The 26,202-nt window shown below is 39.3% G+C and overlaps 1 protein-coding gene across 3 annotated transcripts in view; it reads left to right on the forward strand.

Annotated features, from left to right (window-relative positions):
- The window catches only part of LOC131251217 (PH, RCC1 and FYVE domains-containing protein 1-like), a 76,211-nt gene that overhangs the window by 45,355 nt on the left and 4,654 nt on the right, over window positions 1-26,202 (forward strand). Inside the window, exons 3-8 of one of the 3 annotated variants that reach the window (XM_058251816.1) lie at window positions 5,535-5,624; window positions 9,422-9,502; window positions 9,675-9,869; window positions 9,969-12,107; window positions 16,917-17,038; window positions 19,543-19,693. In XM_058251816.1, coding sequence (XP_058107799.1) covers window positions 5,535-5,624; window positions 9,422-9,502; window positions 9,675-9,869; window positions 9,969-12,107; window positions 16,917-16,991 — 2,580 coding nt within the window. In that variant the 3' untranslated portion in view covers window positions 16,992-17,038; window positions 19,543-19,693. Of the gene's footprint in view, window positions 1-5,534; window positions 5,625-9,421; window positions 9,503-9,674; window positions 9,870-9,968; window positions 12,108-16,916; window positions 17,039-19,542; window positions 19,706-26,202 lie in introns of those variants that run through there. The other 2 variants (XM_058251815.1, XM_058251814.1) reach the window with 2 other exon arrangements.

Below are 26,202 nucleotides of genomic sequence, written 5' to 3' on the forward strand. Positions count from 1 at the left end.
AAAGGCTAGTGACTGAATGGGTGGCGTATGTTAAGGCGGCTTCAGCTGCCTTTCCTTTTTTAGTGCTTTGTGGTTTTGGGCTTGTATTCTTTTCACTTTGGCGCTTCTTAATAAATCATCGTTATCTCTAAAAAAAATCATTAGATCAGATAGATTGGGAATGATGTTTCTCATAGAATTAGAGCTAGTTGGATTAAAAGGCTAGTGACTGAATGGGCGGCGTATGTTAAGGCGGCTTCAGCTGCCTTTCCTTTTTTAGTGCTTTGTGGTTTTGGGCTTGTATTCTTTTCACTTTGGCGCTTCTTAATAAATTATCGTTATCTCTAAAAAAAATCATTAGATCAGATAGATTGGGAATGATGTTTCTCATAGAATTAGAGCTAGTTGGATGAAGCGGCTGTGTGCCTCTAGCATTTTATGTGATCGCCGCATACCAATCAAACTGACTGGATGACTTTTATAGGATATCTATAAGACCAACCATGCTTTATGGGACAGGATGTTGGGCAATCAAGGAACAACATGTTCGTAGAATGGTTGTAGCTGAAATGAGGATGTTGAGATGGATGAGTGACAAGATAGGGAAGGATAGAATTACAAGTAAACACATGGATGAGTAACAAAATGGGGAAGGATAGAATTAGAAGTAAACGCATCCGAAGTAACTTAGGAGTAGACCCAACGGGTATTGAGACCAAGATTGCAGAGGTCAAGAAGTGAGCTGGTTCAAGCTGAAGGTTGTAAAAGGTCACCTTTTCCATTATATAGGGGTTATTTGATACAATAGTAGAGTATGAGAACCATAGGCGTGCACATTGCAATGTTCATGTGGCATACATGATGATGCATCTACCACAAATCTAAACCATCAAAATATTGTGACCTATTGGGGATGGGGTTTAGGCCTAAAATCAGATAAATTGGATGATCCCAACTTATTAATGGAGGTTTTATTTATTTATTTATTTTTTATTTTAAAATTTATTTTTTATGTATGATCCTAAGACCATTGTTCACCACCATGAATGAAGCCTAGCCTAGCCCATAAATTTCACTGAAAAAATGATCCGAACTATCATTCAAGTTCATTGAAGGACTTCTAAGAAGAAAATTGTCTGAAATAGCAATGTAGATGTTCCCATGTGCGATGCATTGCATTTTTCTTAGTTTTTGTGCTGGTTCATGCATATATACATCTATGTCCATGTGTGATGCTCCTGCATTTTTACCATTGTCTGATGTGTGGGTTTGTACACAGTACACACAGGTTGGCATGAACGTATATACTTATGTATATACTATGCCCTAGAATGAGGATCATCCTGTACAAAAATCAGCCTGATCCACTCATCAGTTGGATGACACTTGTATTTTGTTATTTATGAGTGGCTATACATTATTTTCTATGATGTGCCTGACCTAATGAGTGGATTGGGCTGATTTCAGTAAAAGTTGATCCATATATTAAGGCCAACCAGTTGGATGGGTTGGATTTCATACTTGAGACAAGTTGGAAGTTATCCATAGAGCTGGGCAGAATCCGACCCGATCCAGCGGATCCGATTCGATTCGAACCGAAGGCTAGGATCAGGTCGGATCAAGTAGGCCGACTCAGATCCGAACGTACATCGAGTTGAGTTCGAATCAGTGGTCAGTCTGGACCGATCCGATCCGATCCGGTCGGGTACCTATATAAGATATTTTTGCTTTTTAAATTTTTTTTTTCTACTTTTTACTATCCTCACCCGAACGAAGCCCTAATCCCTTCTCTTTCTCTACCTCAAACGAGTGTCGCCCCACCCACCCATCTCGATCTAGCCACCCAGCAGCTCGGCACCCATCTTTAGAGCTGGGCATTTCATACTCGAACCGGTGAATCCGGCCCGATCAGACCCGATCCGGCTCGATTCGAACAGAACCGATGGTCAGGATCGGGCAGCGTAATCCAAATCCGAATTATTTTCGGGTCGAATCCGGATAGGCCCTGTTCCGACCCGACCCGACCCGATCTGGACCGCATATATTTTTGTGTGTGTGTGTGTGTGTGTGTGTATATATATATATATATATATATATATATATTTCTTTTTACTTTTACCTTTACGTTCGAGCGCCAAAAAATCCCGCCCAATTAACACTTTGGCCCGTCCCTATCGCTCTATCTCTCTCCTTCTTTCTATATTTGTGATTCTCTCTCCATATCTGCTACTCTATTACTATTGAAGAAGAAGGTGAGAAGAAGGTTCTGGAGCTTGGATTTACCTGCTGGAGAGAGATTTACAGAGAAGGAGGGAAAGAGAGACCCTGCTTTGATCGGGTACGAAGCGGATGGACTCAGGTACCGTTAGCATATTTTGTGGGTATGATCATAAGGTATGTGTTATATCCAAACCGTCCATCCAGTTGGTGAGCTCATTTTAAGGCTTGAGACAAAAAATAAGACAGATCTAACCATCAACTGGACCACACTGCAAAAACTAAGAGGGAGATTGAACGTCTACCATTGAAACCCTTTTTAGGGTAACAGAAGTTTTGGATCAATATGAAATTTGTTTTTCCTCTAACCTTATGAAATATGTTTTTTCCAGGTACTTGTAACCTTATGGACAGATTGGATGTAAAATAAACATTACGATGGACCTTGCAAATTTTTTAACGGTGAAAATCATTATCTCCGTTGCTATTTATGGTGTGGTCCAGATGATCTTTGGATATGATTCATTTTTTGAACAATGCTCTAAAATGATATCTAAAAATAGATGAACGGTGTAGATATAGTAAATACGTCACTGTGTGGCCATGTAATGCGGATCTCCTTTGAACCGCTCGTACAACTCGGAGCTCGAGGAGCGTCGGTGCTCGTCTTCGCATGACACGTACCCTATAGCTGGTGTTAGGCTGTAGCTACAGACAACAAGACAACAATAATGACACCTGGCTGATGGTCGGTGCTCTGTGGGCCCCATTATGATGTACGTGTTTCATCCATTCCGTTCATCCATTTTTACAGATCATTATAGGGCTTGATAAAAAAAATTATAGGGATATAAATCTTAGGTGGGCCACACCATAGAAAAACAGTAATGAATGGATATTCACCATTAAAATCCTCAGAAGGCCCATTGTACTGTTTATTTGAAATCCAATCGGTTGATTTGGTCATAAAGACCCATATGACGGGAAATAATTAATATCAGCTTGATCCAAAACTTTTATTGCCCCCGAAACGTTTTTAATGGTCAAAATTAATTCGACACTGTTTCTTGTAATGTGGTCCACTTAAGATTGAGATATACTAAATTCTTTTTTTCATATCATAAAATGATATATAAAAATAGATGGACGGCATGGATGACACACATACATCATGGTGGGCCCCACAGAACACCGACCACTAGCCATACAAAGCTTCTTCAAGAAGCTATTGCTGTGGTGTAAAGCTTCTTCAAGAAGCTATCTACCAAGCTTCTGCAGGAAGCTAACCGTCCGATTTTTTCATACCGAGTAAATTATGCGGACTCATCTTGGATCTCTTTTGGTTTATCCACACCGTTCATTAGTTTTTATCCGAACCTTACTTAATCCGATCCGACTCGGTTTTTCTAACCGAGTCGGACTCGGATCGATTCAAGCTGGCAGGAGTTCGGGTCTGTTCGAGTTAAATGACACGGATCCGGTCTCTAATCGGATCGGGTTCGGGTCGGGACCTACAAATTTCGAACCTGGTCGAGTTGGACCAAATCCGATCCGACTTGGTCCGATGCCCAACTCTACCCATCTTCACCGTTCATCTTCCTCCATTGATCAGGTAGGTTCCATTTTATTTATTTATTTATTTTTTTGTTTATTTTCGAGTGGTGGCCCGCCCTGGCTCGTTGGTGGACCGCACGAGGTGCTGGCTTGGCTGCAGCGTCCCTCCCTGGCTCTCCTCCTCTCTCCCCATTTCCCTCCTGTCCTTCTCTCTCATTCTCTCCCGATTTCCCACCTCTCCTTCTTTCTCTCCTCCTTTCTCTCCCACTCTCCCCTGATCTCCCTTGCACGAGAGTATTTGGCTCGGCTTGATTCAACCCACAGTCCAAATCGACAGACAGACTCAACTCGATCCGACTCGGTTTGGTTTCCCTGACCGAGTCGGACTCGGTTCGGGTCAGGCCAGCAAGGATTCGGATCGGATCGAGTCAGCCCTGCTGGACTCGGTCTCGGATCGGATCGAGTTTGGATCAGGTTCTTGGAAAAATCGGATCGAGTCGAGTTGGACCCAATCCGGTCCGACTCGACTCGATGCCCACCTCTAATTATCCACCAGGTGGACTTATCGTCTAATCGGTTGGACTTAAGACCAGTGTTCGAAATATAGTATCGTGTTATGTATCGCACCCTTGGAATACAGATACATATAGGTTATCACATGTGATATATTGGTTGTATCGTGTAATGTATCGTTGTTGTTTGAAACATTGGGAAACATTGGGAAATTATTTAAAAATTTCAATGAAACTTCAGTGATTGTTGAAAAAGATATCGATATACACTTAGATATCAAAACATTACAAAAAACAAGTGCACATAATAGGTTTTCTTTGTATGGGGTCCTAATCTATGCGTTGTCTAACTGAATTGATGCAAATATATTTAAAGTCTATTCATATAATTTATAAATGTAAGAAGATGTGTGTAAACACATGCAATACATTCAAAAGCAAAAGAAGAATCACTAGATTAGGTTACATACATGTTTGATTTTATGTTTGGACAAAAAGATTGCAACCAATTTGGGAGAAATTGGAATTTTTTTTTTTTTCTTTTTTTCAATTTTCTGCAACTCAGCCCATCTCCTCCAAATCTCGAAATTGAAGCTCTAAATCCATGATTTTCATGCAATTTGACACTAATTTAACATGATTTACAGAAAAAAAAAATGATCGAAAATAAAAAATGCTCAGTGGTTCGAGCATGTGGGATATATCGCACTACTTGTGCATTTCGTATCGCACAGGTGGGATACAAGATATATTGTGGGATATATTGGCCGATATCGTCGATACTTAAAACACTGCTTGAGACCTCTCTTTCTATATAAGTGTGTGTGCCATTTATACATTCGATTGTTTGAAAGAGGAATAAATATATTTCTTATATGCGATACAGGTGCTTCATTGAACATGCAGGCCCCTTTCAAATCCCTGTTCTCATCTCTAATTTCTTTTCCTTATTCTGCACATTTTAATATCCAAGAATATCCAAGAAGATGCCATTATAGTTGCAATTCCTTTATTTATTTTGTTCTCAACTTTCCCTTTAGTACTGAGCTTGACTGACAATGTCTTGAGAGTTCAGTCATGCTTATTCAATTCTTCGATGCATTAGAGCATAAGATCTAGGCAGACTAGGCTACTTCTTTAAACTAGCCCTCTTTTGTTTGCTGCCAATTTTACGTATGATTGTTCACAATAGGAAATTACTTTTTGTTACTTGTATACTGTAATCTTTAAACTAGCCCTCTAGGCAGCTGCTGAATGTGTTTTCTTGTTCAGGATGAATCCGTCTTGATATGGTTCTCCGGCAAAGAGGAAAAGCACCTTAAATTGAGCCATGTTTCTAGAATTATTCCTGGACAGCGTACTGTAAGTTCCCATATTTCAAGCTCTTGTCTTTTGCATAAACAAATCCTCTTATAATTTGTGAAGTTTAAGAGAATGGAAATCAGGGTCTGTTGTTATGAAAGTTAAGGATATTGGATCCGAGATGGTAAATATGGTGGTAAACACTCTTGGCTGCACGCGAGGCCTGCAATCTTGATTGCCTAGTGATTTGAAAGGGAATGCTCTCTCCCACTAAAATGTTGGGCCTGGATGTCTTAAATATGTTGACTTTCCAAAGCATGTTTAAGAAAGTAAGGTTGAGTTGGTCTTGTTGTCACTTCAGAGTGGTTGCAACCTATTTTACATGGATTCTTTTAAGAGATTGATTGAGTTCAGAAATGCCCTGCGACAGCATGAGTATGGGTTCTTGGGTTATACAGCTGGATTCTTCTCCTAGCTGAATCTTGTTGAATCCGACCATTAATCACTCTTAAAAAGTAAATGTGAGTTCCTAATTATTGTAGGCTTTCACTAGCAGTCATGGACGAGTTTGATGAGGAATTTGCAGGAAGAGATCCCATGGTGTATGTTGTTTGCATAAGACATACTTTTTGATTGACAAGATGAGGGAGGGTGTAATTATAAAGCTAGATTTATGGAGGGGATGCTTTAGAATCTAAAGTATTCAAAATCAGTTAGACTATTTTAGTAATTTTAGTAATAACTAATTAGTGAAAACGAGGAATAGGAATTAGTTAAGACTACCCCCCACCAAAAAAAAAAAGTTTCCCAAAAGGACCACTTTCAATACCTTGGGTCAATAATTTGTGAGAGTGGTGAGATTGAAAAGGATGTTGCCTGTAAAATTCAAGCTGGGTGGAAGAAATGGATATGCCTTTGGAGTTTTATGTGGTCATCATGTACCACAAACTGAAAGGGAATTTTTGAGGATAGCTATAAAACCAGTCATGCTTTATGGGATAGAATATTGAGCAGTTAAAGAGCAGTATGATGATAGGATGAGTGTAGCTGAAATGAGGATGTTGAGATGGATGAGTGGGAAGACAAGAAAGGTTAGAATTAGAAATGAATGCATTCGAGGGAACTTTAGACTAGTACCAATAGGTAATGAAGACTAGGAACTGCACTGGTAGGAGTGAGTTCATACAAGTTGAAGGCTCTAAAAGGGCAAGGAGAAGGCCCAAAAGGACGTGATGGTGGTAGTAAGAAAAGACCGACCTATGATTCTAACTGAAGGTCTGACCTTTGATAGAGTGGAATGGTAGAATAGGATTCATTTAGCTGACCCAATTAATTGGGATAAGGCTTAAATGATGATGGCGACTCTTAAAATAAAAGTACTACAAATATGAAATTATTAGGTTTCATTTTGGCTCTCTTTCTGTCTGAGTTTTAATGAATGTTTATTCTTGTTTGTAGTCTTTTCCCTTTCTTTCTTTCTTTATTTTTCTATAAAATATTTATATAATTTTTTATAGATATATAGAATTTTGTATTGTGAAATTAAATTATTTATATTCTAATTAATTTTGAAGTATTTATATTTTAAAATTAATTAGAATATTGTGCTGACCCATGAATCCATCTCAAGGTTGGGCAAATCTGATCCTGCACAATAGTATCAGATTTTGGCACTCATCCATGTCCATGGGACATAATTTTATTTTCTGATGTGGTTTCTGCTGCTGTTTTCCTAGTGGTCTTTTGAATGTTAAGCACTCCAGAGTGCACAATTTCCCGCTATTTCCTGTGGTTATGTTTGGCAGCAGCATCTTTAGTAACTATAGCACACTGACAGACTCCAACTCGGTATTCACTTTTTATGGTTATAAATAGTGAAAAATCAATCTGTAGCAACTGAATTCGTTGTAGGATTTTGAACATATATCATCATCATCATCATCGTAGATTTGTCTAACTATTTGGGGTTCGCTTTCCTAACTTGCTTGGCATAAGTTTGACAACTTGCTGTGCCCACTTGATTTTTACCCTCCTTTTTTCCTGTTTGGGACTGGCTGCCGCATCGCTGCCAGGCTGAGTGTACATACAGACAGAGCTTTGCTAAGACCACATGCTTGTACAAGGAAACCCATCTACTAGGCACTCCAATTGTCAAAGTGGCACAGGTCTATGAGATCTGAGAGCCTTGTCCCAACTATATGGGGTTGGCTTTTATAACTTGCTTGGCATAAGTTTGACAACTGGCTGCCCCTTGAATTCAACCCTCTATCCTTTTCGGGAGTTGGGACTGTTTGGGCCAGGCTTGAGTGTGTGTCTATATATATATATACAGCTTTGCCAAGCCCACATGCTTGTACAGGGGAATCCATCTACAAGCGACCCCATATGTCAAAGTGACACAGGTGTACAAGATCGAAGCCATCCATTAGATGGAGCCTACCTGTAGGCTGTAGATACCCTTGACATAAAAAGGGTCTTTATACTGATCAGTTAAGCTACAGATTATGAAATGAATGGATGGCTAAAAACCCTAGCTAAGATTTTTGGAGCCGTCCTTTTGTCCCTAACACCGTGCCTCTTCGATGAAATGGGCTGGCCTGATATTTGGGCAACATCGTCTGCATGTTGGGACCCCCCTGATGGATGGATTGAATCTCACACGTGTGCTATGTTGGCATGGGGGTTTGCATGTAGATGGTCTCTCTCTTATATGTGCATGTGGGTGAAGCAGATTCGATAGAAAGAAACAGTGATTTCTTCTTGATATAACAACGTTAGAGATTGGGCCTACCTTTTGATAATCTAATCTGTTCATCTGATGGGACTCATCACCTGACATGCATGACCTAATATCTCCACTATCTGATGATCCTAGCAATTTGATAAAAAAATAAAAATACCATATTTAGCTGTGGACCAATTGCATGGTTAGTGTCATCCTAGTGGACATTTATTGGGTGCATCCCATCCACCAAATGAACAGTTTGGATGACCAAAAGGTGGGTCCCAGGTGTACCGTTTACTAAGCAAGTACTTGATCAGACATTGTGTATCTTCTCCTTAAATATGTGAAATGACATGAAGAATTTCCTAGAATAATATTATGACATGCAAACCTCAGAAGTCACCAAAAAAAATATATATATATGTGCTTCTGAAACACCAAGGTAAAGGAAATGTACCAGCTGGTTCTAATCGGAGCTGGGGTATTCTTGGGTTCATTGCTAACAATTTGTACGACTGTTTTCACTGTGGTAAAGTGAATTACATGACCTGCCAGTTCTGGTCCAATTGGGTTGAACTTGGTGGTCTGGTTCAACTTTTAAAGCATTGGTTCAACAAAAAGTAATAATGTCTTAAAAGAGTTCCTGATGAAGCCTCTGAAGTCTGATGTACTTGAATCAACACTTCCTACCATAACCTGGTTAAATGATGCTTATCCTTTTCTAGTGTACAATAAATGCTTATTCGCTTCTGTTCTCTCATGTGCCGCATTGTCATTCACAAAATATGTGCAGTTGTTCATTACTTTGGTATTTAAAATACATTCTGCTACTAGATTGTCTTGCTTACAGTTCAATACAACTGTAAGTGTCCACCGTGGAGTTGTGGCTTCACAAGTAATTGTCCATGAGCATCAAAATCTTTGCATTTCATATATGAGCTTCTCTTCCATTAAGTTGTTCTAGATCTTATCAAATACCATTATATGTTTTATATATGTAGTTTTCTGATTTTTAATGTACAGATGTTGCTGGTCCCTATTTCCAATTTAGCTCGTATTAAATATTTCAGTTTTCCTGCTTAGTTTTCAGAAGTGATGCATAGACTGATCGACATATGTTTCTTTCTTCTAGGTAATTTTTCAGAGGTATCCACGTCCTGAGAAGGAATACCAGTCATTTTCTCTCATATATAATGATAGGTCACTCGACCTGGCAAGTATTCCTGTATTTTTATCGGTTATCATCTGTTTGTATTTTATTGCTGATTCATCAGATATTTAAGGTTATTTTTGTTTTGATACACCTATCCCCACCACTTCAGAGTATGTAGATTTCTTGAAGTTCTAAGATCTTCCATAATCTGGTGTCCCTTCTCCCATATTAGATCTGCAAGGATAAAGATGAGGCTGAAGTCTGGTTTGTTGGTCTAAAAGCATTGATTTCACGTGGTCATCACCGGAAATGGAGAACAGAATCAAGAAGTGATGGAGTTTCATCTGAAGCAAATAGTCCTAGAACATACACCCGTAGAAGTTCTCCGTTGAGTTCTCCATTTGGTAGTGTGGACAGTTTACAAAAGGTGCGCTACAAAAACTTATTCTATTATTCTTTCTTATATGCTTGCGTTTAAGCATCATAAGTATCATAAGTATGAGAAATTGTATGTGTGTTTTTTCAGGATGGAGGAGATTCTGTTCGTGGCCACAGTCCATATGAAAGCCCCCCTAAAAATGGTTTAGATAAAGCATTTTCTGATGTGGTATTATATACTGTGCCACCAAAGGGTTTCTTTCCCTCAGATTCTGCTGGTGGCTCTGTCCATTCTTTGTCATCAGGAGGCTCAGATAGTGTAAATGGGAACATGAAGGGCTTTGGGATGGATGCCTTCAGGGTAAGTTTATCTAGTGCTGTTAGTTCATCAAGTCAAGGTTCTGGCCAAGATGATGGTGATGCTTTGGGGGATGTTTTTATTTGGGGGGAAGGTACTGGAGATGGGGTTCTTGGTGGTGGTACTCATAGAGTTGGAAGTTCTTCTGGTGTTAAAATGGATTCACTTGTACCCAAAGCCTTAGAATCTGCTGTAGTTCTTGATGTTCAGAACATAGCTTGTGGTGGAAGACATGCTGCTTTAGTCACCAAGCAAGGGGAGATTTTCTCTTGGGGAGAGGAAGCGGGAGGCAGGCTTGGACATGGAGTAGACTCTGATGTGCTGCACCCCAAGCTTATTGATGCTCTTGGCAATATGAACATTGAGCTTGTAGCATGTGGGGAGCACCACACATGTGCCGTGACATTGTCTGGAGATCTGTACACATGGGGTGATGGCACGTACAATTTTGGGCTCCTTGGACATGGAAATGAAGTTAGTCACTGGGTGCCAAAGAGGGTAAATGGGCCTTTGGAGGGAATACATGTTTCATCAATTTCCTGTGGACCTTGGCATACAGCTGTCGTAACCTCTGCAGGGCAGTTGTTCACTTTTGGTGATGGAATTTTTGGTGTTCTTGGCCATGGAGACCGCAGAAGTGTGTCAGTACCTAGGGAGGTGGAATCTCTAAAGGGGCTCCGGACCGTGAGAGCAGCTTGTGGCGTTTGGCACACTGCAGCAGTTGTGGAAGTCATGGTTGGAACGTCAAGCTCCAGCAACTGTTCCTCAGGGAAGCTGTTTACATGGGGAGATGGAGATAAAGGTCGACTAGGGCATGGTGATAGGGAACCAAGACTTGTTCCAACTTGTGTAGCTGCTCTGGTTGATCCTAACTTTTGTCAAGTTGCTTGTGGGCACAGCCTGACAGTTGCTCTCACAACCCAAGGCCACGTCTATACTATGGGAAGTACTGTTTATGGTCAGCTAGGAAATCCTCAAGCAGATGGGAAGCTTCCCGTCCGTGTCGAAGGAAAACTCCAGAAGAATTTTGTGGAGGAGATAGCCTGTGGCGCTTATCATGTTGCAGTTTTAACATCAAGAACCGAAGTTTACACTTGGGGGAAGGGAGCAAATGGCCGATTAGGTCATGGGGATATTGATGATAAAAATTCCCCGACATTAGTTGAATCCTTGAAAGACAAACAAGTCAAAAGTATTGCTTGTGGCACTAATTTTACTGCAGTTATATGTCTTCACAAGTGGGTGTCTGGTATCGATCAGTCTATGTGCTCAGGCTGCCGCCTGCCATTCAATTTCAAAAGAAAACGCCATAATTGTTATAACTGTGGGCTAGTTTTCTGCCATTCCTGCAGCAGTAAAAAGTCTCTTAAGGCTTCTATGGCACCAAACCCCAATAAGCCTTATCGTGTCTGTGATAACTGTTTTAGCAAACTCCGGAAAGCCATTGAGACTGATTCAACTTCTCAGTCTGCAGCTAATAGAAGAGGAAGTATGAACCAGGGTTTCAGTGAGCTGGTTGAGAAGGATGATAAGTTAGATACTAGATCAAATGTGCAACTTTCTAGGTTTTCTACGCTGGAATCCTTCAAGCAGGTGGAAAGCAGATCTTCCAAAAGAAATAAGAAATTAGAATTTAACAGCAGCCGTGTGTCGCCTATACCAAATGGAAGCTCCCAATGGGGTGCCCTTAATATTTCAAAATCTTTCAATCCAGTATTTGTGTCATCAAAGAAGTTCTTCTCGGCTTCAGTTCCTGGGTCAAGAATTGTTTCTCGGGCAACATCACCCATATCAAGACGACCCAGCCCACCTCGTTCCACAACACCAACACCAACTCTGGGTGGACTGACTTCTCCAAAGATCATTGTCGATGAAGCTAAAAGGACAAACGATAGCTTAAGTCAAGAGGTTCTTCAATTAAGAGCACAGGTGTACTTTTTTATCTGCTTGTTATTGAGCATCGATGCTTGGAATTTCATTTAGTTAGCATGATAGTTGCTTCTCTTATTTCCATTTACTATGTTTATATTTGATTTGATCTCTGGTAAAACAATGTAAACATGTCTTCTGGTTCTCTTTCTGTTTGATATAAGAATCTAACTTGTGCTGGATAAACAAGGGCTAAACATGCAGTCATAAAGATTATGACCAGTCTTATGCCTAGTCTTTAAACATCTATGAAAGATACTTAAAGCAAAATGAAAATTTTTCATGATGTGGGATTTAGGGTGGAGTGCAACATTAATTTGTTTTCTTGGGATGCCACCAGTTGGTGCTCCAGAAATTGGTCCCTGCTCTATCAGCTACAAAGTTGTGCCTGAACCTTGTTTGCTAGTTTTTAGCATGTCCTAGCAATATTCAATGTTGGTCAAAGAGAAGCTCTCTTAGAGGCCACTTTACGGTGATTAAAGCACCCTTCTATTCTCCTGGACTGCTATATGTCGCTTGCAAAGTGCCGTTGAGAAGTTGGAAGACTTCAAAGAGTTTTCCTTTTGGAAGGAAATGACAAGAATCATAAATATCACCTAATCAATTGGGAAGATGTCCATAAGTAAATAAAGAGAAGGGCTATAGTGGGATATTAGGAGTGGAATTGGAGCGCTCAAGTAGTGGTGGAGATTTGCATAGAAGTCAAATGCATTATGGAGGAAGGTTATCTTCAACAGATATGGTATCTTGAATAGAGTGGCGTCGTGGTGGGGTTGTGATGGGTAATGCGATCGGGGTGTGGGGAAATTTTCCTATGTCTGGGACATCCAAATTCTTTTGCTGTGGCATTAGGTTAAAGTCCAGAAAGAGGTTGAGGTTTAGGGAGTAGCTATGAATGGAAGTGGTGTCCTTTGTGATTTAATTTCCTAGCTTTATTGGGTGATGTGGAGAATTTAGCTATGGTTACCCCTGAATGGATCGATGGAAAATTTAGCCATGAAGATTGGCGGAGAGTTATGTGCAATTTGAGAAAGTGGAAGCTTATGCAAATCTTTTTGCTTACTTGAATGAGTTTTATATCACAAAAAGGAAAGATGGAAGCTGAATGGGTCATTTTCTTTTAACATTTATATAATATCTTGAAGCCTTGATAAAGTTAGTGGATTCCTGCCATGTGCTCTTGCTGGATTTGATGTTGCTTCTTGGGGTGGAAGGCTTTGCATGGACAGCCACAGCTGATGAGGCCTCATGCCCTTAATTATCTTCAGAATAGGAAGCATGGACTTCCTAACAAGTGTTTTCTGTCTAGAAGAACAGTTTCATCTATCGTTCATTATAGTGCAGCTAGTTGAATTTTGGCATTCTTAATCTTATTAGGTTTCAGGATTCCTCATTAAAGATGCGGGGAGGTCTCATTTTCAAGAAAGAGGAAGAGTGTTTCGGGGAATTTAGAATGAGCGCAACAATTGAATCTTCAATTCTGTGGATGGGCTGATCTAAATGGTGGTGGAGAGAATTAAGCTGGTGAATGCTGAAGGCGGAATGTGCATCAAGAAGTTTTATTTCATTCCTCAGGTTGACTTGTTCATCCGTCGAGGATGGCGAGGAGATAGAAGTCTCCGCTGTGAAGCCTTTTAGGAGGTTATACTCCATAAGGAAGTTTCAAGACCTTTTACAGATGGAGTTTCTTTTCAAAGCAAATCTACTGAGAAGGTTGGTTGGTTGGAGAGGCTGGTCATGGAGGATGAAGTGATCTTATGCTTTCTTTGGACTGCAAAATAGACCGAAATCAATTCCTGTACCGATTTCAGTCCCCAGTTTTCATAGTTTTGCAGGTGCATGGGCTCGTTTCAATCACATATCTAGTTTGATTGTGGATGGCGAATTGACATCGGATAAAGGGAAGATTTGTGAGGCTATCGTTCGATTTTACAGGAATATGTTGAATGGGGAGCATTGGGTTAGACCATGATTGGATAATCTTCACTTCCAAACGCTATTCAATGAGAATGCTTCTCTGTTAGAGGCACCTTTCTCAGAGGAGGTCTAGGCTGCGGTATGTTTGATGTGTGGGGACAAGGCTCCTGGGCTAGATGGGTATCCCATGTTATTTTTTTAGAAGTTTTGGCTAGTGGTGAAGAAAGATGTGATCAGTGTTTGAAATATCGGTATCGTGTTATGTATTGCACCCTTAGGATATGGATATGTATCGGTTGTCGCATGGGATATATCGGTTGTGTCGCATAATGTATTGTTGTTGTTTGAAACATGGGGAAACATTGGGAAATTGGTCAAATTTTTCAATGAAACTTCAGTGATTGTTAAAAAAGACATCAATACACAGTTATAAATCAAAACATTACCAAAATACCAAGCGCACATAATAGGTTTTCTTTGTATGGGGTCCCAATCTATTCGCTGTCTAACTGAATTGAAGCAAGTATATTCAAAGTCTATTCATATAATTTATAAATGTAAGAAGACGTGTGGAAACAGAAGCAATACATTCAAAAACAAAAGAAGAATCACTAGATTAGATTACATACATGTTTGATTTTATATGTTTGGACACAGGTTGCAACTGATTTGCGAGAGATTGGGAAATTTTGATTTTGATTTTGATTTTTTTTTTTTCAATTTTCCGCAACTCGGCCAATCTCCTCCAAAGCTTGAAATCGAAGCCCCCAATCCCTGATTTTTCATGTGAAACATGACACATTATGGATTTGTAACAATTTAACATGATTTAACATGATTTATAGAAGAAGAAAAAAGGATCGAAAATCGAAAATGTTCATTGGATCGACATGTGGATATATATCCCACTACTTGTGTGTTTCGTATTGCACAAGTGGGATACAAGATATATCGTAGGATATATCGACTGATATTGTCGATACTTGAAACATCGGATGTGATGGAGTTCATGTTAGAATTTTTCAAGCGTAGTCGATTGTCTTCCGAACTTAGGGCTTCCTTCATTGTCTTGATTCCTAAAGTGGAAGGTGTGGAAAGCTTGAAAGACTTCAGGCCAATTAGTCTTATTGGGGGCCCTTATAAGATCTTGGCTAAGATTCTTGCTGCTAGATTTAATAAAGTGCTTTTGGAAGTTGTCTCAAAGAATTAGGGTGCCTTCATTGTGGTTAGATAGATTTTGGGTAGCACGCTCATAGCCCACAAATGCATAGAGACTAGATATCGAGAAAAGAAAGTTGGACATTGAGAAGGTCTACAATCACGTTGACTGCAACTTTCTTGATTATATGCTTTGCAGGCTGGGATGCAGTCCGAAATGGAGAGGGTCGATTCAAGCCTGTATTCAGTCAGCTTACTTTTCCATTCTTGTTAATGGATCTCCAAAAGTTGTTGTTGTTGTTGTGTTTTTTTTTTTTAATTATTTATTTATTTATTTATTTATTATTTTAAAGGTTGGCTAGAGGGTTGCATCAGGGGGATCCCTTATCGGCTTATTTATTTGTGGTGGTTGAGGAGGCACTCAGCATGATGCTTCAAAAAGGGTATGAAAATGGTCTATTCAATGGGTTCCTGCCTTTAGCAATCGGACCTAAGATAAGTCACCTCCAATTTGCGGATGATACATTGCTTTGTTGTGATGCGGATGCAACATCTGTGGATAGTCTTAGAAAGATCACCGTTTGCTTCGAAACCGTGTCAAGATTACATATCAATATTGCTAAATCGGAGTTGGTTGGGTATTCATGTTGGTAATGAGGACATACGGGCATTAGCAAGTGCAGGGTGGGAGCTTTTCCTTTGACTTACCTTGGTTTGCTTCTATGTATTAGTAGGTTGACAAAACACCTGTGGGATAAGGTGATTTAAAGGATTGGGAGGAAATTAGCTAGTTGGAGATGTTGATACGTCTCATTAGGTGGCTGACTGATGCTCATTAAGGTTGCATTTTCTAATATGCTCATTTATTTCATGTCTCTATTCAAATGTCCTAAGTCGGTACTAGATAGGCTTGAGAAATTGGGAAGAGACTTTTTCCGGAAGGGTACGATCGATGGTAGGAAATTCCACCTTCTTACTTGGAAAGAGGTGTGCAAGCCGATTGCGGAGGGAGGTGCAGGTTCAAGAAGTTTGAAAGACATAAATTTTGCTCTTCTCGGAAAATGGATATGGAGGTTTGCCTTGGAACTACAAAGGTTTTCGAGAGGGGTGATCGCAAATAAGTATGGTGTTTCAGTGGGCGATTGGTTTGTGAAGGGATCTTCCTTGCATAGAGCTTCGAGTTTTTGGAAAGCGATCGCAGCAACCAAGCATTGGGTTCGTAGTGGAGTTGCCTTTTGTCTTGGTGATGGGAGTCGGATCCGATTTTGGGGGGATGTGTGGTTTGGCAGCACTGCGCTTCAAGACATCTTCCCTAGAAGTGTTGGTCTTGCTCCTGATCACTTCATAATGGTGGCGGATTGCTTTTCGTTTTGTGGCGGATGCATCATTTGGAATCCTCCTTGCTGTAGGAATATGAGGGATGATGAGATTGTTGAGTTCATTGGGGTATTAGGAATGGTGGTTGTTTTAGAAATGGAGTGGATGTGGAAGAGGCTATTAGGAGAGTAATTTTTTTAGTTTCAAGTTGGGCTTAAAGCTATCCTTCTGTCTTCTCATGCGTAGGATAGCTGGTTAGGACTGTATTCTTTCCTCGCTTTTTTGAGTATTTTAATATATTTTGTTACCTTTCAAAAAAAAAAACTATTAATAAATTTATGTGCCATTAAAAAAAGTCCCCACCTTTCTGCGGCTGATAGGACAATATATTCTAATGGTAATGTTTCTACTTTTCAGATTTTTCTTGAAGCAGAAGAATTAGATACCAAGTTTGATCTTCAGTTGGTAATCATGCAAGTATTATCCATTTAAAATGAATAAAGAAAGTCAAGCGGTCTGTGAATGAGCAGTGTCTCACAGTAAGTTATCAGTTAATCAGGCAAACTAATAACCTATTTATTTATTTATTTTTAATTTTTATAATGAGCATATTATAGCCAAAGTTATATGGATAATGGTTGGCGACAAACAATTTATCTTGTGGTACATGAATTGCCTACTAGTTAGGGATAGTAATTTAAACAGTTCTCGCTGAAATTGTGAAATGGCTGTTGATTCCTGATTCTAATAATCTGGGTGCCCAAGGTTGCTAGAGTGGTTCATTCTGAGGAATTTTGGTGTGGAATGCAGTAAAGATCAGTTACCCTATTATTATTTAGAAAAACTTTGAAGACAGTGCACATTTGAAATTTGAGCCATGAGGGAAATATTTAATGGCCATTAAGAAGTCCAGATCAGGACAGTGAAGACTCCAACATGTGTTGCCTGTTAGGATTAACTACTAATCATTTAAATCATGTTTGCTGTTGTATTGGTGAGTTCTAAGCATAGTCTGATGTAGGTATGCGTGTCTAGAACTGTCTTGAGGCTACAAATTATGCAGTTGCACCAGTCTGACTAGCTGGAATGCATCTCTGATTTAATCTTTGTTCCTATTATGTTGTTAACCTTCATTCCTTGTACATTCTGAAAATTTTCCATTGAAAATGTCTTCTGGCTGTGATTTTGATGCTTCTATCAAACCATGATATGATCTGTCTGGGTGGATGACCACAGCTTATATTCTTGAGCTGGGTAGTACTGTTAGGTACCCTGGATGGGATTTTGGGGATGAAGCCATATCTTAGTTCTGCAACCATGCTGTCTTGGGCATGAACCCAACTTCCAAAATAAAAGATGGCATTTCATGTGATTAATTTTTCCATGCATGGAAAGTTTATCATTTCAATATGGACTAAACTGTAGATTCTGGTGTGAAGTTTATTCCAGATATTTATTAATAATAAATCTTATTATATATCTTAGTTACTGAATAATATTACGGTTATGATACCTGGATCTTTCAAATCCCTGGTAGTATCCACATTGGATATGATACGACATGGGTGTGGCTTTGGGGTTTGCGTCACATATGGCTCAGCTAGACCTGAATATGTGTTAAGAGATTTTAAAAACCACTTAATAATACTATAATAAAGAGATTAGCGGTAAAAACATTAACGATTTTTATTCATTTCATATATATATATATAAATGATTTTTATGAATGGCCAACTCGAGGGTCATGGCATGGGGTTCACCTTGAATCACCTAAGGGACAACCTTGTGGACATTCTCTGTTCTTGCCTGTCTTTGGTCAATTTTGGCCGAAGGGTATCATAGGTGCTTTCAAAATTGTGATTGGAGGCCAGAATAGCTAGCTGTTTAGGATGGACAAATTGGATGTAATCAAGTGGATTCGGGATCTTAAGCCTTTTCCCTTGACCTCCTTTTGAGGCTTTTGTTTTCCTTTTGTGGTTGTTCCTTTTGGGCATCAATTTCTATTCTTCGCCTGTCTTCTCTGAATAAAACACATTTGTCTTTGAAAAAAAAAAAGAAGGAAAGAAAAAGAAAAAGAAAAAGAAAAAGAAAAAGAAAGAAAAAAGAAAGAGGGTCATGCAAGTCTGACATCTAGATCAACATCCACACTGGACACTTGTTGCCATACCTGAAAATAAAGGGTTCATCTGATGCAAAATTTGAACCTCAAATATCAATGGTGTGTCCTTTAATGGTATACAATCTTGGCAGCCAAGAAGATGCAGATAATTATCCTAACCCAAAAAAGCACTCATTTTTTTTCTAAGCTCAAGCAGTGTTGCAGTCTGACTGGGCTGGCCTTGGCCCATCTGAAGTGCAGCCCTCCGTTTGCCAGGTTTGGGCTTGAGCCTAGTGGCCCGTCAGTTGGGCCGTATTGACTTTGCAGGCATGATAACTAATTGGGATGGGCCCTGGCTTACACTCTATTTAATGCCTGATGGGCTAGATTAGCCCATCATGACTTTAACACTCTTTAATGTTTGTGTAGTAGACCCCAGCTTGGTCTGAGATTGATTCCTCAGCTTGTCGGCTGGGCTGGGCTGGGGATGGACTTGGGTGCTTGGCCAATTCGTCAGGCCTGTATATGTTTCAGCCTACCTGTCTTCTGAGCAAGTTCTATGCTTGTCTGTGTTACTTGACCACTACTAGTTTGGGATTTTCCTGTGCTGACACTTAAGGGCACTTGGACACTCCTTGAATCTAGATGGATCTTTGAAATTTGTATGAACAAAGTGTCTTGGTGATGTCATGAAAAAGTGCTATGCGTTGAACACTTTGTATGGTGTCTAGACATACATTCTCCACAAGGGATGTGGAGGAGCTATTATTGCCCTTGTCTTGGTAACGTTGGTTGGAACTCATTATATTTCATTATCTGAGTAGGAAACTTAAGTTGTTTCATTAACTGAGCTTGCCATGCTTTTCAAATCTGAAAACGTAAATTGGATTCTACTGGCATCTACTGGCATTTTGGTAAGTCATGGCTAATGAACCTTATTTATAGGTGGAAAATCTTACTCGCAAAGCCCAACTTCAGGAAGTTGAGTTGGAAAGAACAGCTAAAAATCTGAAAGAGGCAATTGCGATTGCAGGGGAAGAGACAGCAAAATGCAAAGCAGCAAAGGAAGTGATCAAATCGCTTACAGCACAAGTAAGATGATTCTATAGTAAGCAGCCACTATTATAAAATGTTTCTGATTTTGAGCGATCTGGAAATTAATCTAGTTTGTATGGATTTATTGTTGACAACGCATTGTTGGATAGGATCATATTTTCTTAATGTCATGCCTTCTAACTGTTGAAAATTTGTTTATTGGGAGTTTGAAATCTGCTTTTTGAGCAAACAGCAATAATATATCTGCTACGGTAAGCGTATGGTTAATCTGCAAAAGAAATATCTATGTAGACAGCTACTATTTTCACCCACTCTGATTGAGAAATACACTCATCATTTCAATCTTTGTTATGCAATGGTACAACTTTATCAGTCAGTGTGGAGGCCAGTTATAATTCCCTTTATTCCCCTGAATACTGATAATAATTTATTGATTAGAGGGGTGAAAAGGCTATAATAATAATAATAATAATAAAAGATGCTAGAAAGAGGTTGTGAAAAGAAGTATTGGACCGGGTGGAGGGCCGAATCTTCAAAGACAGTCTCATATTGCTTCCCTTTGACAATAAATCTGCAATATTGTTGTCCCTCCCATGGACATAATTGAAATATTGAACGCCATGAAAGGTCACAAAACTCTTCCAGACATCTTCAATCAAAGAGATCAAAGTTTGCGATGCCATTATCAAGTTCTACAAAGACCTTACAGAGGAGGGGTGGACTAGACTGAGGCTGGATAATCTGGAGTTCCCATTGATCCCGGCTATTGAGACAAAAGCCATTGAAAAGACAGCATTCGAAGAGGAGATTAAGGTGGCAGTGGATGCATTGGGAAGGATAAAGCACCGGGCTGTATGGTAATCCCCCAATTTTTTAAAAGATATTATAGGAGTTGGTGAAATCAGATGTGATCATCCTTGTAGAAGACTTCTTCAACAGCAGTTGACTCCTGATTGAGATGGGAGCATCGTTCATAGCTCCAATCACGAAGGAAGAAGCTGCAGATAGCCTAAAGACCTTAGACTCATAAGCTTGATAGGCACCCCTCACAAAATCTTGGCAAAGATATTGACTTATAGGCTCTGCCATTTCTTGGCCATATCATATTCAAGGAATAAGGTGCCTTCGCTGAAGGGGGGCAAATTCTGGATAGCACCTTGATTGCTCATGAGTGCATTGGCACGCAACGTAAGGAAGGGAAAAAAAAGAGATATGGTTTGCAAGCTTGATGTTGAAAACGCATACAACCATGTCAAGTGGGGTTGTTTTGGACTATATGCTGAGGCAGTTCGGGTTTGGCTTGAGGTGGAAAGTAGATCCAAGTCTGCATAAGTTCAACTAGGTTCTTGGTCTTTGTCAACAGTGAACCAAAAGGGTTCTTTAAATCCTTGCGTGGCCTTTTAGACATGGGACCTGTTGTCATCATTCTTGATTGTGGTGGTAGCGAATGCGTTGAGCATAATGTTATCCAAGAGCTTAGAGGTGGGCCTCTTGAGTAGATTCAAGGTGGATAGAGGAGAATTCCAAACTTCACACCTTTAGTTTGCTGATGATACACTCCTATTTTGCAATGCTGAAACTACTGAGGTGGACAATTTAAGAAAGGTTTGTTGCTTTGAAGTAGTGTCAGGCCTTAAGGTGAATATATCCAAATGTGAAATGTTAGGCATTGGTGCCCCTAGAGAAGAGGTTAGGGAGCTGGCAGAGGTGTTCAGGTGTGAGGTGGGAACTTTTCCGTCATCATATATGGGCCTTCCCCTTTGCGTTGGCAAGCTCGCTAAACATCTGTGGGATGAGGCCATTGAGAAAGTGGAGAAGAAATCATTTACTTTGAAGTGGCAACACTTGTCGCTTGGTGGAAGATTGATGCTCATTAAGGCGGCATTTGCTAATCTCCTATTGTACTTATTCTCCCTGTTCAGATGCTTGAAGGATGGTCTTAGACAAGCTGGAGTGTTTGGGGTGTGACTTTTTGTGGTAGGGGACTGAGGAAAAAAAAAGTTCTACTTGATGAGACGGGAGCCTTTAATGAAAGCTGAAGCATGTGTTTGGAAGATGGAGGTGATGAATGAAACTTTCCTAAAAAAATGGCAATAGCGTTTTACTATGAAAGCAGGCAGTTTGCAGAAGTTGTGTCTAGGAAGTTATGGCTTAGGAGAAGGGGCTTGGTGGACAAGGGATTTTTCATTATATAAGTTGTTGACTTCGTGGAAAGGAATTTACAGGCTCAGGAATCAGTTCAAGGAAGGGATGGGGTTCTCTCTAGGGGACGAGAAGGGGATCGAATTTTGGGTTGATGTTTGGATGGGTGATAAGGCCCTTCGCAACGATTATCAAAAGATTGCTAGTCTCTTCCCCATGTCAGACATCTCTGTTGCAAGCTGCTTCACAGGAACGGGTAGTGGTGTGGTGTGTACTCCTTGCAAAAGAAACCTTATAGAGGGGGAGGAAGAATTTGTTGCCTTATCTTCTAGGTTTGTACACATCTCTCCTTCTTCTTTGATTGTGGACTTGTTGATTTGGAGATTAAGAAGTCATCTTCGTTCCATCTTTCTATGGTTTGCTCTTCCCCCAGTGGCGATTGCATGCACGCCACCTTCTTTGGTTGTGCCCAGAGTTTGAAATATCGGTATCGCATTACGTATCGCATCCTTGGGATACAGATACTTATTGGTTATCGCATGGGATATATTGTCTGTATCAGGTAATTTATCGTACTTTTTGGGAAACATGCGGAAACATTGGGAAAATGGTTGAATTTTTCAATGAAACTTTAGGGATTGTTAAAAACAGACTTTAATACACACTTTTAAATCATAACATCTCAAAAAAGAAGTGCACGTAATAGGGAGCATGTATTCTCATTACCTTGATTTCTAGACTTTTCAATGAAATTTAGTAATTTGTAATAATAAGGATGGAGTGTAAGCTTTCATAGTTAGAGAAGAGAAGGAAATCACTAATCAGTGAGGGTGGGAGGGTTTGCTTTCTTGAGCAGAGGGCCAGAGAAGGGAATCATAAGATATTTGAGACCCTCTTAGAGAGCTACTATTCAACTTTGTTAGTCTTCCATAACAACAGGCCTTGTGAATCCAATTTTACACAGTCACACAATCTAAAACCATCTTTTGCCATTTATAGGAAACTTGAGCTATAGAATAACCCTACAATCCCTGCTGATAATCTTGTAACCAATTTTTAAATACGGTTATCAAGTAATGTATCACACCCTTGGGATATGGATAAATATCGGTTATCACATGGGATATATCGGTTGTATCGCGTAATGTATCTTTATTGTTGGGACAATGAATATTGACGATATTGGCCAATATATCCCACAATATATCTTGTATACCACCTATGCGATATGAAAAGCACAGGTAGTGCCGATATATCCCACACATTCAATCCAGTGAGCATTTTCAGTTTCCAATCTTTTTTTTGTTTTTTTTTTGTTTTTTTTTTTGTTGAAATTATGTTAAATCAGTGTCAAATGGTTATAAATCCATTAGTTCTTCATGTTTTGCATGAAAAATAATGGAGTGGGGCTTTGATTTCGATATCCATTGGTTCTTCATGTTCTCCATTTGTTTTTTCTCGAAATTTTCCTTCAACCAGCTGTCAATTGAGACTAATTTCGAAGTATTTGATGAAATGATCATCACATACATTCTAATTTTGAAATTTGAGTGTAGGTAGTCCGATTTGGGGAAAATTAGGGAAAATTCAAAATTTCCTCCCAAATTGCTTGTAATGTTGCACTCCAAACATGAAATCAAGCATGTATGAGGGCTCATCTCCTGATTCGTTAAGTCCTTGTCAATTTTTGGAAAATAAAAATCATTTTTAATTTTAAAAAAAATATATATTTTTTGAAATTTCCCTTCAACTAGCTGTTGTCATTTGGGACTAATTTTGAAGTATTTAGGAGTGTTTGATGAAATGATCATCACACACACTTTAAATGTTATGCATTCAATTTGAATATAGTTACATTAGTTCAGTCAAACAACGAACAACTTGGGACCCTATATAAAGGAAACCTATTATGTGCACTTCTTTTTTAAGATGTTATGATTTAAAAGTGTATATTAAGGTCTTTTCTAACAATCCTTGAATTCTCATTGAAAAATTCAACCATTTTCCTAATGTTTCCCAACAAGTGCGATAAATTACCCGATACAAATGATATATCCCGTGCGATAACTGATACGTATTTGTATCCCAAGGATGCGATACGTAACACGATACCGATATCTTGAACACTGTTGGGAAACATGGGAACATTGGGAAATTGGTTGAGTTTTTCAATGAAACTTCAGGGATTGTTAAAAAAGACATCAATACATGCTTAAGAAATCAAAACATCACAAAAAAAGTGCACAAAATAGGGGTTTCCTTTGTATAGGGTCCTAATATATGTGCTTTCCAACTAAACTAATGCAAGTATATTCAAAGTCTATTCATATAATTTATAAACGTTAGACATGTATGGAAACACAAGCAATACATTTAAAAGCAAAAGAAGAATCACTAGATTAGGTTACATACATGTTTAATTTTGTATTTGGATACAAAGATTGCAACTGATTTGTGAGAAATTGAGAAATTTTGATTTTTCACAATTTTCCACAACTTGACCCATCTCCCCCAAATCTCGAAATCAAAGTTCCAAAGCCATAAATTTTCATGGAAAACATGAAGAATCATAGATTTGTAACCATTTGACTCTGGTTTAACATGACTTACAACAAAAACATTGATCGAAAATTGAAAATGCTCATTGGATCGAATAGGTGGGATATATCGGCACTACCTATGCGTTTCGTATCGCACAGGTGAGATACAAGATATATCGTGGGATATGTCGGCTGATATCGTCGCTATTTAAAACAGTGCTTGTAACTAATATCATTTATAACATAAACAACCAATAAGAAATTCATAAAGAAGTGTAGCTTAAATGCATGATACTATTGATGAGTGTGTAAAAGTTAGGTGGGTTCTGCTTCCATATTATCATTGGGCCAAGTTGCTCGAATTGTATTGATATGTTGCAAATAATTCAGCCAAAATACTATGTTTACTTCCAGCTTATGCTGCATACAATGACAGAAACCGCCTTGATATCTGTATATGATTATAGTGCACAAGAACAAAAACACATAAAACCTGATGTTAACATAAGCAGCATGTTAGGTACTGCCAGTCGATTGTGTGTGTGTGTGTGCGCGCACTCGCGCACCAAAATACTATGTTTACTTCCAGCTTATGTTACATACAATGACAATCACTGCCTTGATATCTGTATATAAATATAGTGCACAGGAATGAAAACCCATAAAACCTATATTAGCATACGGAGCATGTTCAACGCTGCCAGTCTTGTGTGTGCGCCATCATCATCATGTAAGCCCTATCCCAACTAATTTGGCTCAGCCACATTGTGGTGGTACTGGTCTAGTGTGGGGCCATGTGGGGCATGCATCTAATCTGCACCGTCCATCTTTTTAGGCCCCTCATACTCACCGTGGAGCCCGATAATCAGGCTGATCCAAGACTTAGGTGGGGGCAAAACATAGGGAACAATGTCAAATCATGCCTAAAATCTCTAAATTCAAGTGGCGTGGCCCATCTGAGTTTTGGAGTGGCCTGATATTTTTGTCCCTTAATACTAGTGGGTTGTCTGATGAATGGTTTGGATGACATGTGTAACATGGTGATCCTCACAAACCTCTAGAGAAGTTTTATTGGTTGGGCGTCCCCTCCCAAATGTCCCCTGGCCCACCTGAGTTTTTGTTCAGATAATTTTTGCTTGCATGGCCTAAATATCGAAGGGCAACCCAAATGGGTGTGGTGGATCTGATTCACCCACGAGCGCCCTGCAAGTGACTTCGTGGTACCATGTGACTGTTTTCCATATATTACATGCATTATGTAAGTATCCAACCATGTATATAATAAGACATCTCTATACCAATTCCAAGTAGTAATCTTATTGTGATAGAAAGTGCTAGAATATCATTGGGGCCTATGTCACAAGGACACTACACTTGAAAAAGCTGTGTTCAGTCGACATGTATCATCGTCTGTTAAGGACAGTTGTGGGTGAGGCTCATACAAGAACTCACTTTTATGTATAAATATTTTTGTTATTAATCTTGGTAGACCTTTTCGTCTAAACAATTTCAAAGTACTATTAAAATATAATAAAATATTTTAAGGAATTTTGACATACAACACCCTCCCTTTTGGCCTAACAACAAATAACACCCTCCCTTGTTCATTTTCCCAAATAACCCATTCTGTTTCCATTTTTGGTGTTAAAAAAAAAAAAAAACCACCCTGTGGTTAACATTGTTACAAAATGTGATGAAACTATCATCACCATTATAGCTGTTTGTTGACCATGGGAGAAGACCTTTTTCCCCTTGAGTTGGGAGAGAGTGGGGTTAGGCTTAGGGTTTGGGAGGAGCGAGAAGAGAGGTAAGGTTTAGGGTTGTGTTTTCGGGGATTTGGTAGGGGGGTAAAAATGTAATTTTCAAA

Source organism: Magnolia sinica, chromosome 7, assembly GCF_029962835.1.
Source record: "Magnolia sinica isolate HGM2019 chromosome 7, MsV1, whole genome shotgun sequence".
Lineage (NCBI taxonomy): Eukaryota > Viridiplantae > Streptophyta > Magnoliopsida > Magnoliales > Magnoliaceae > Magnolia > Magnolia sinica.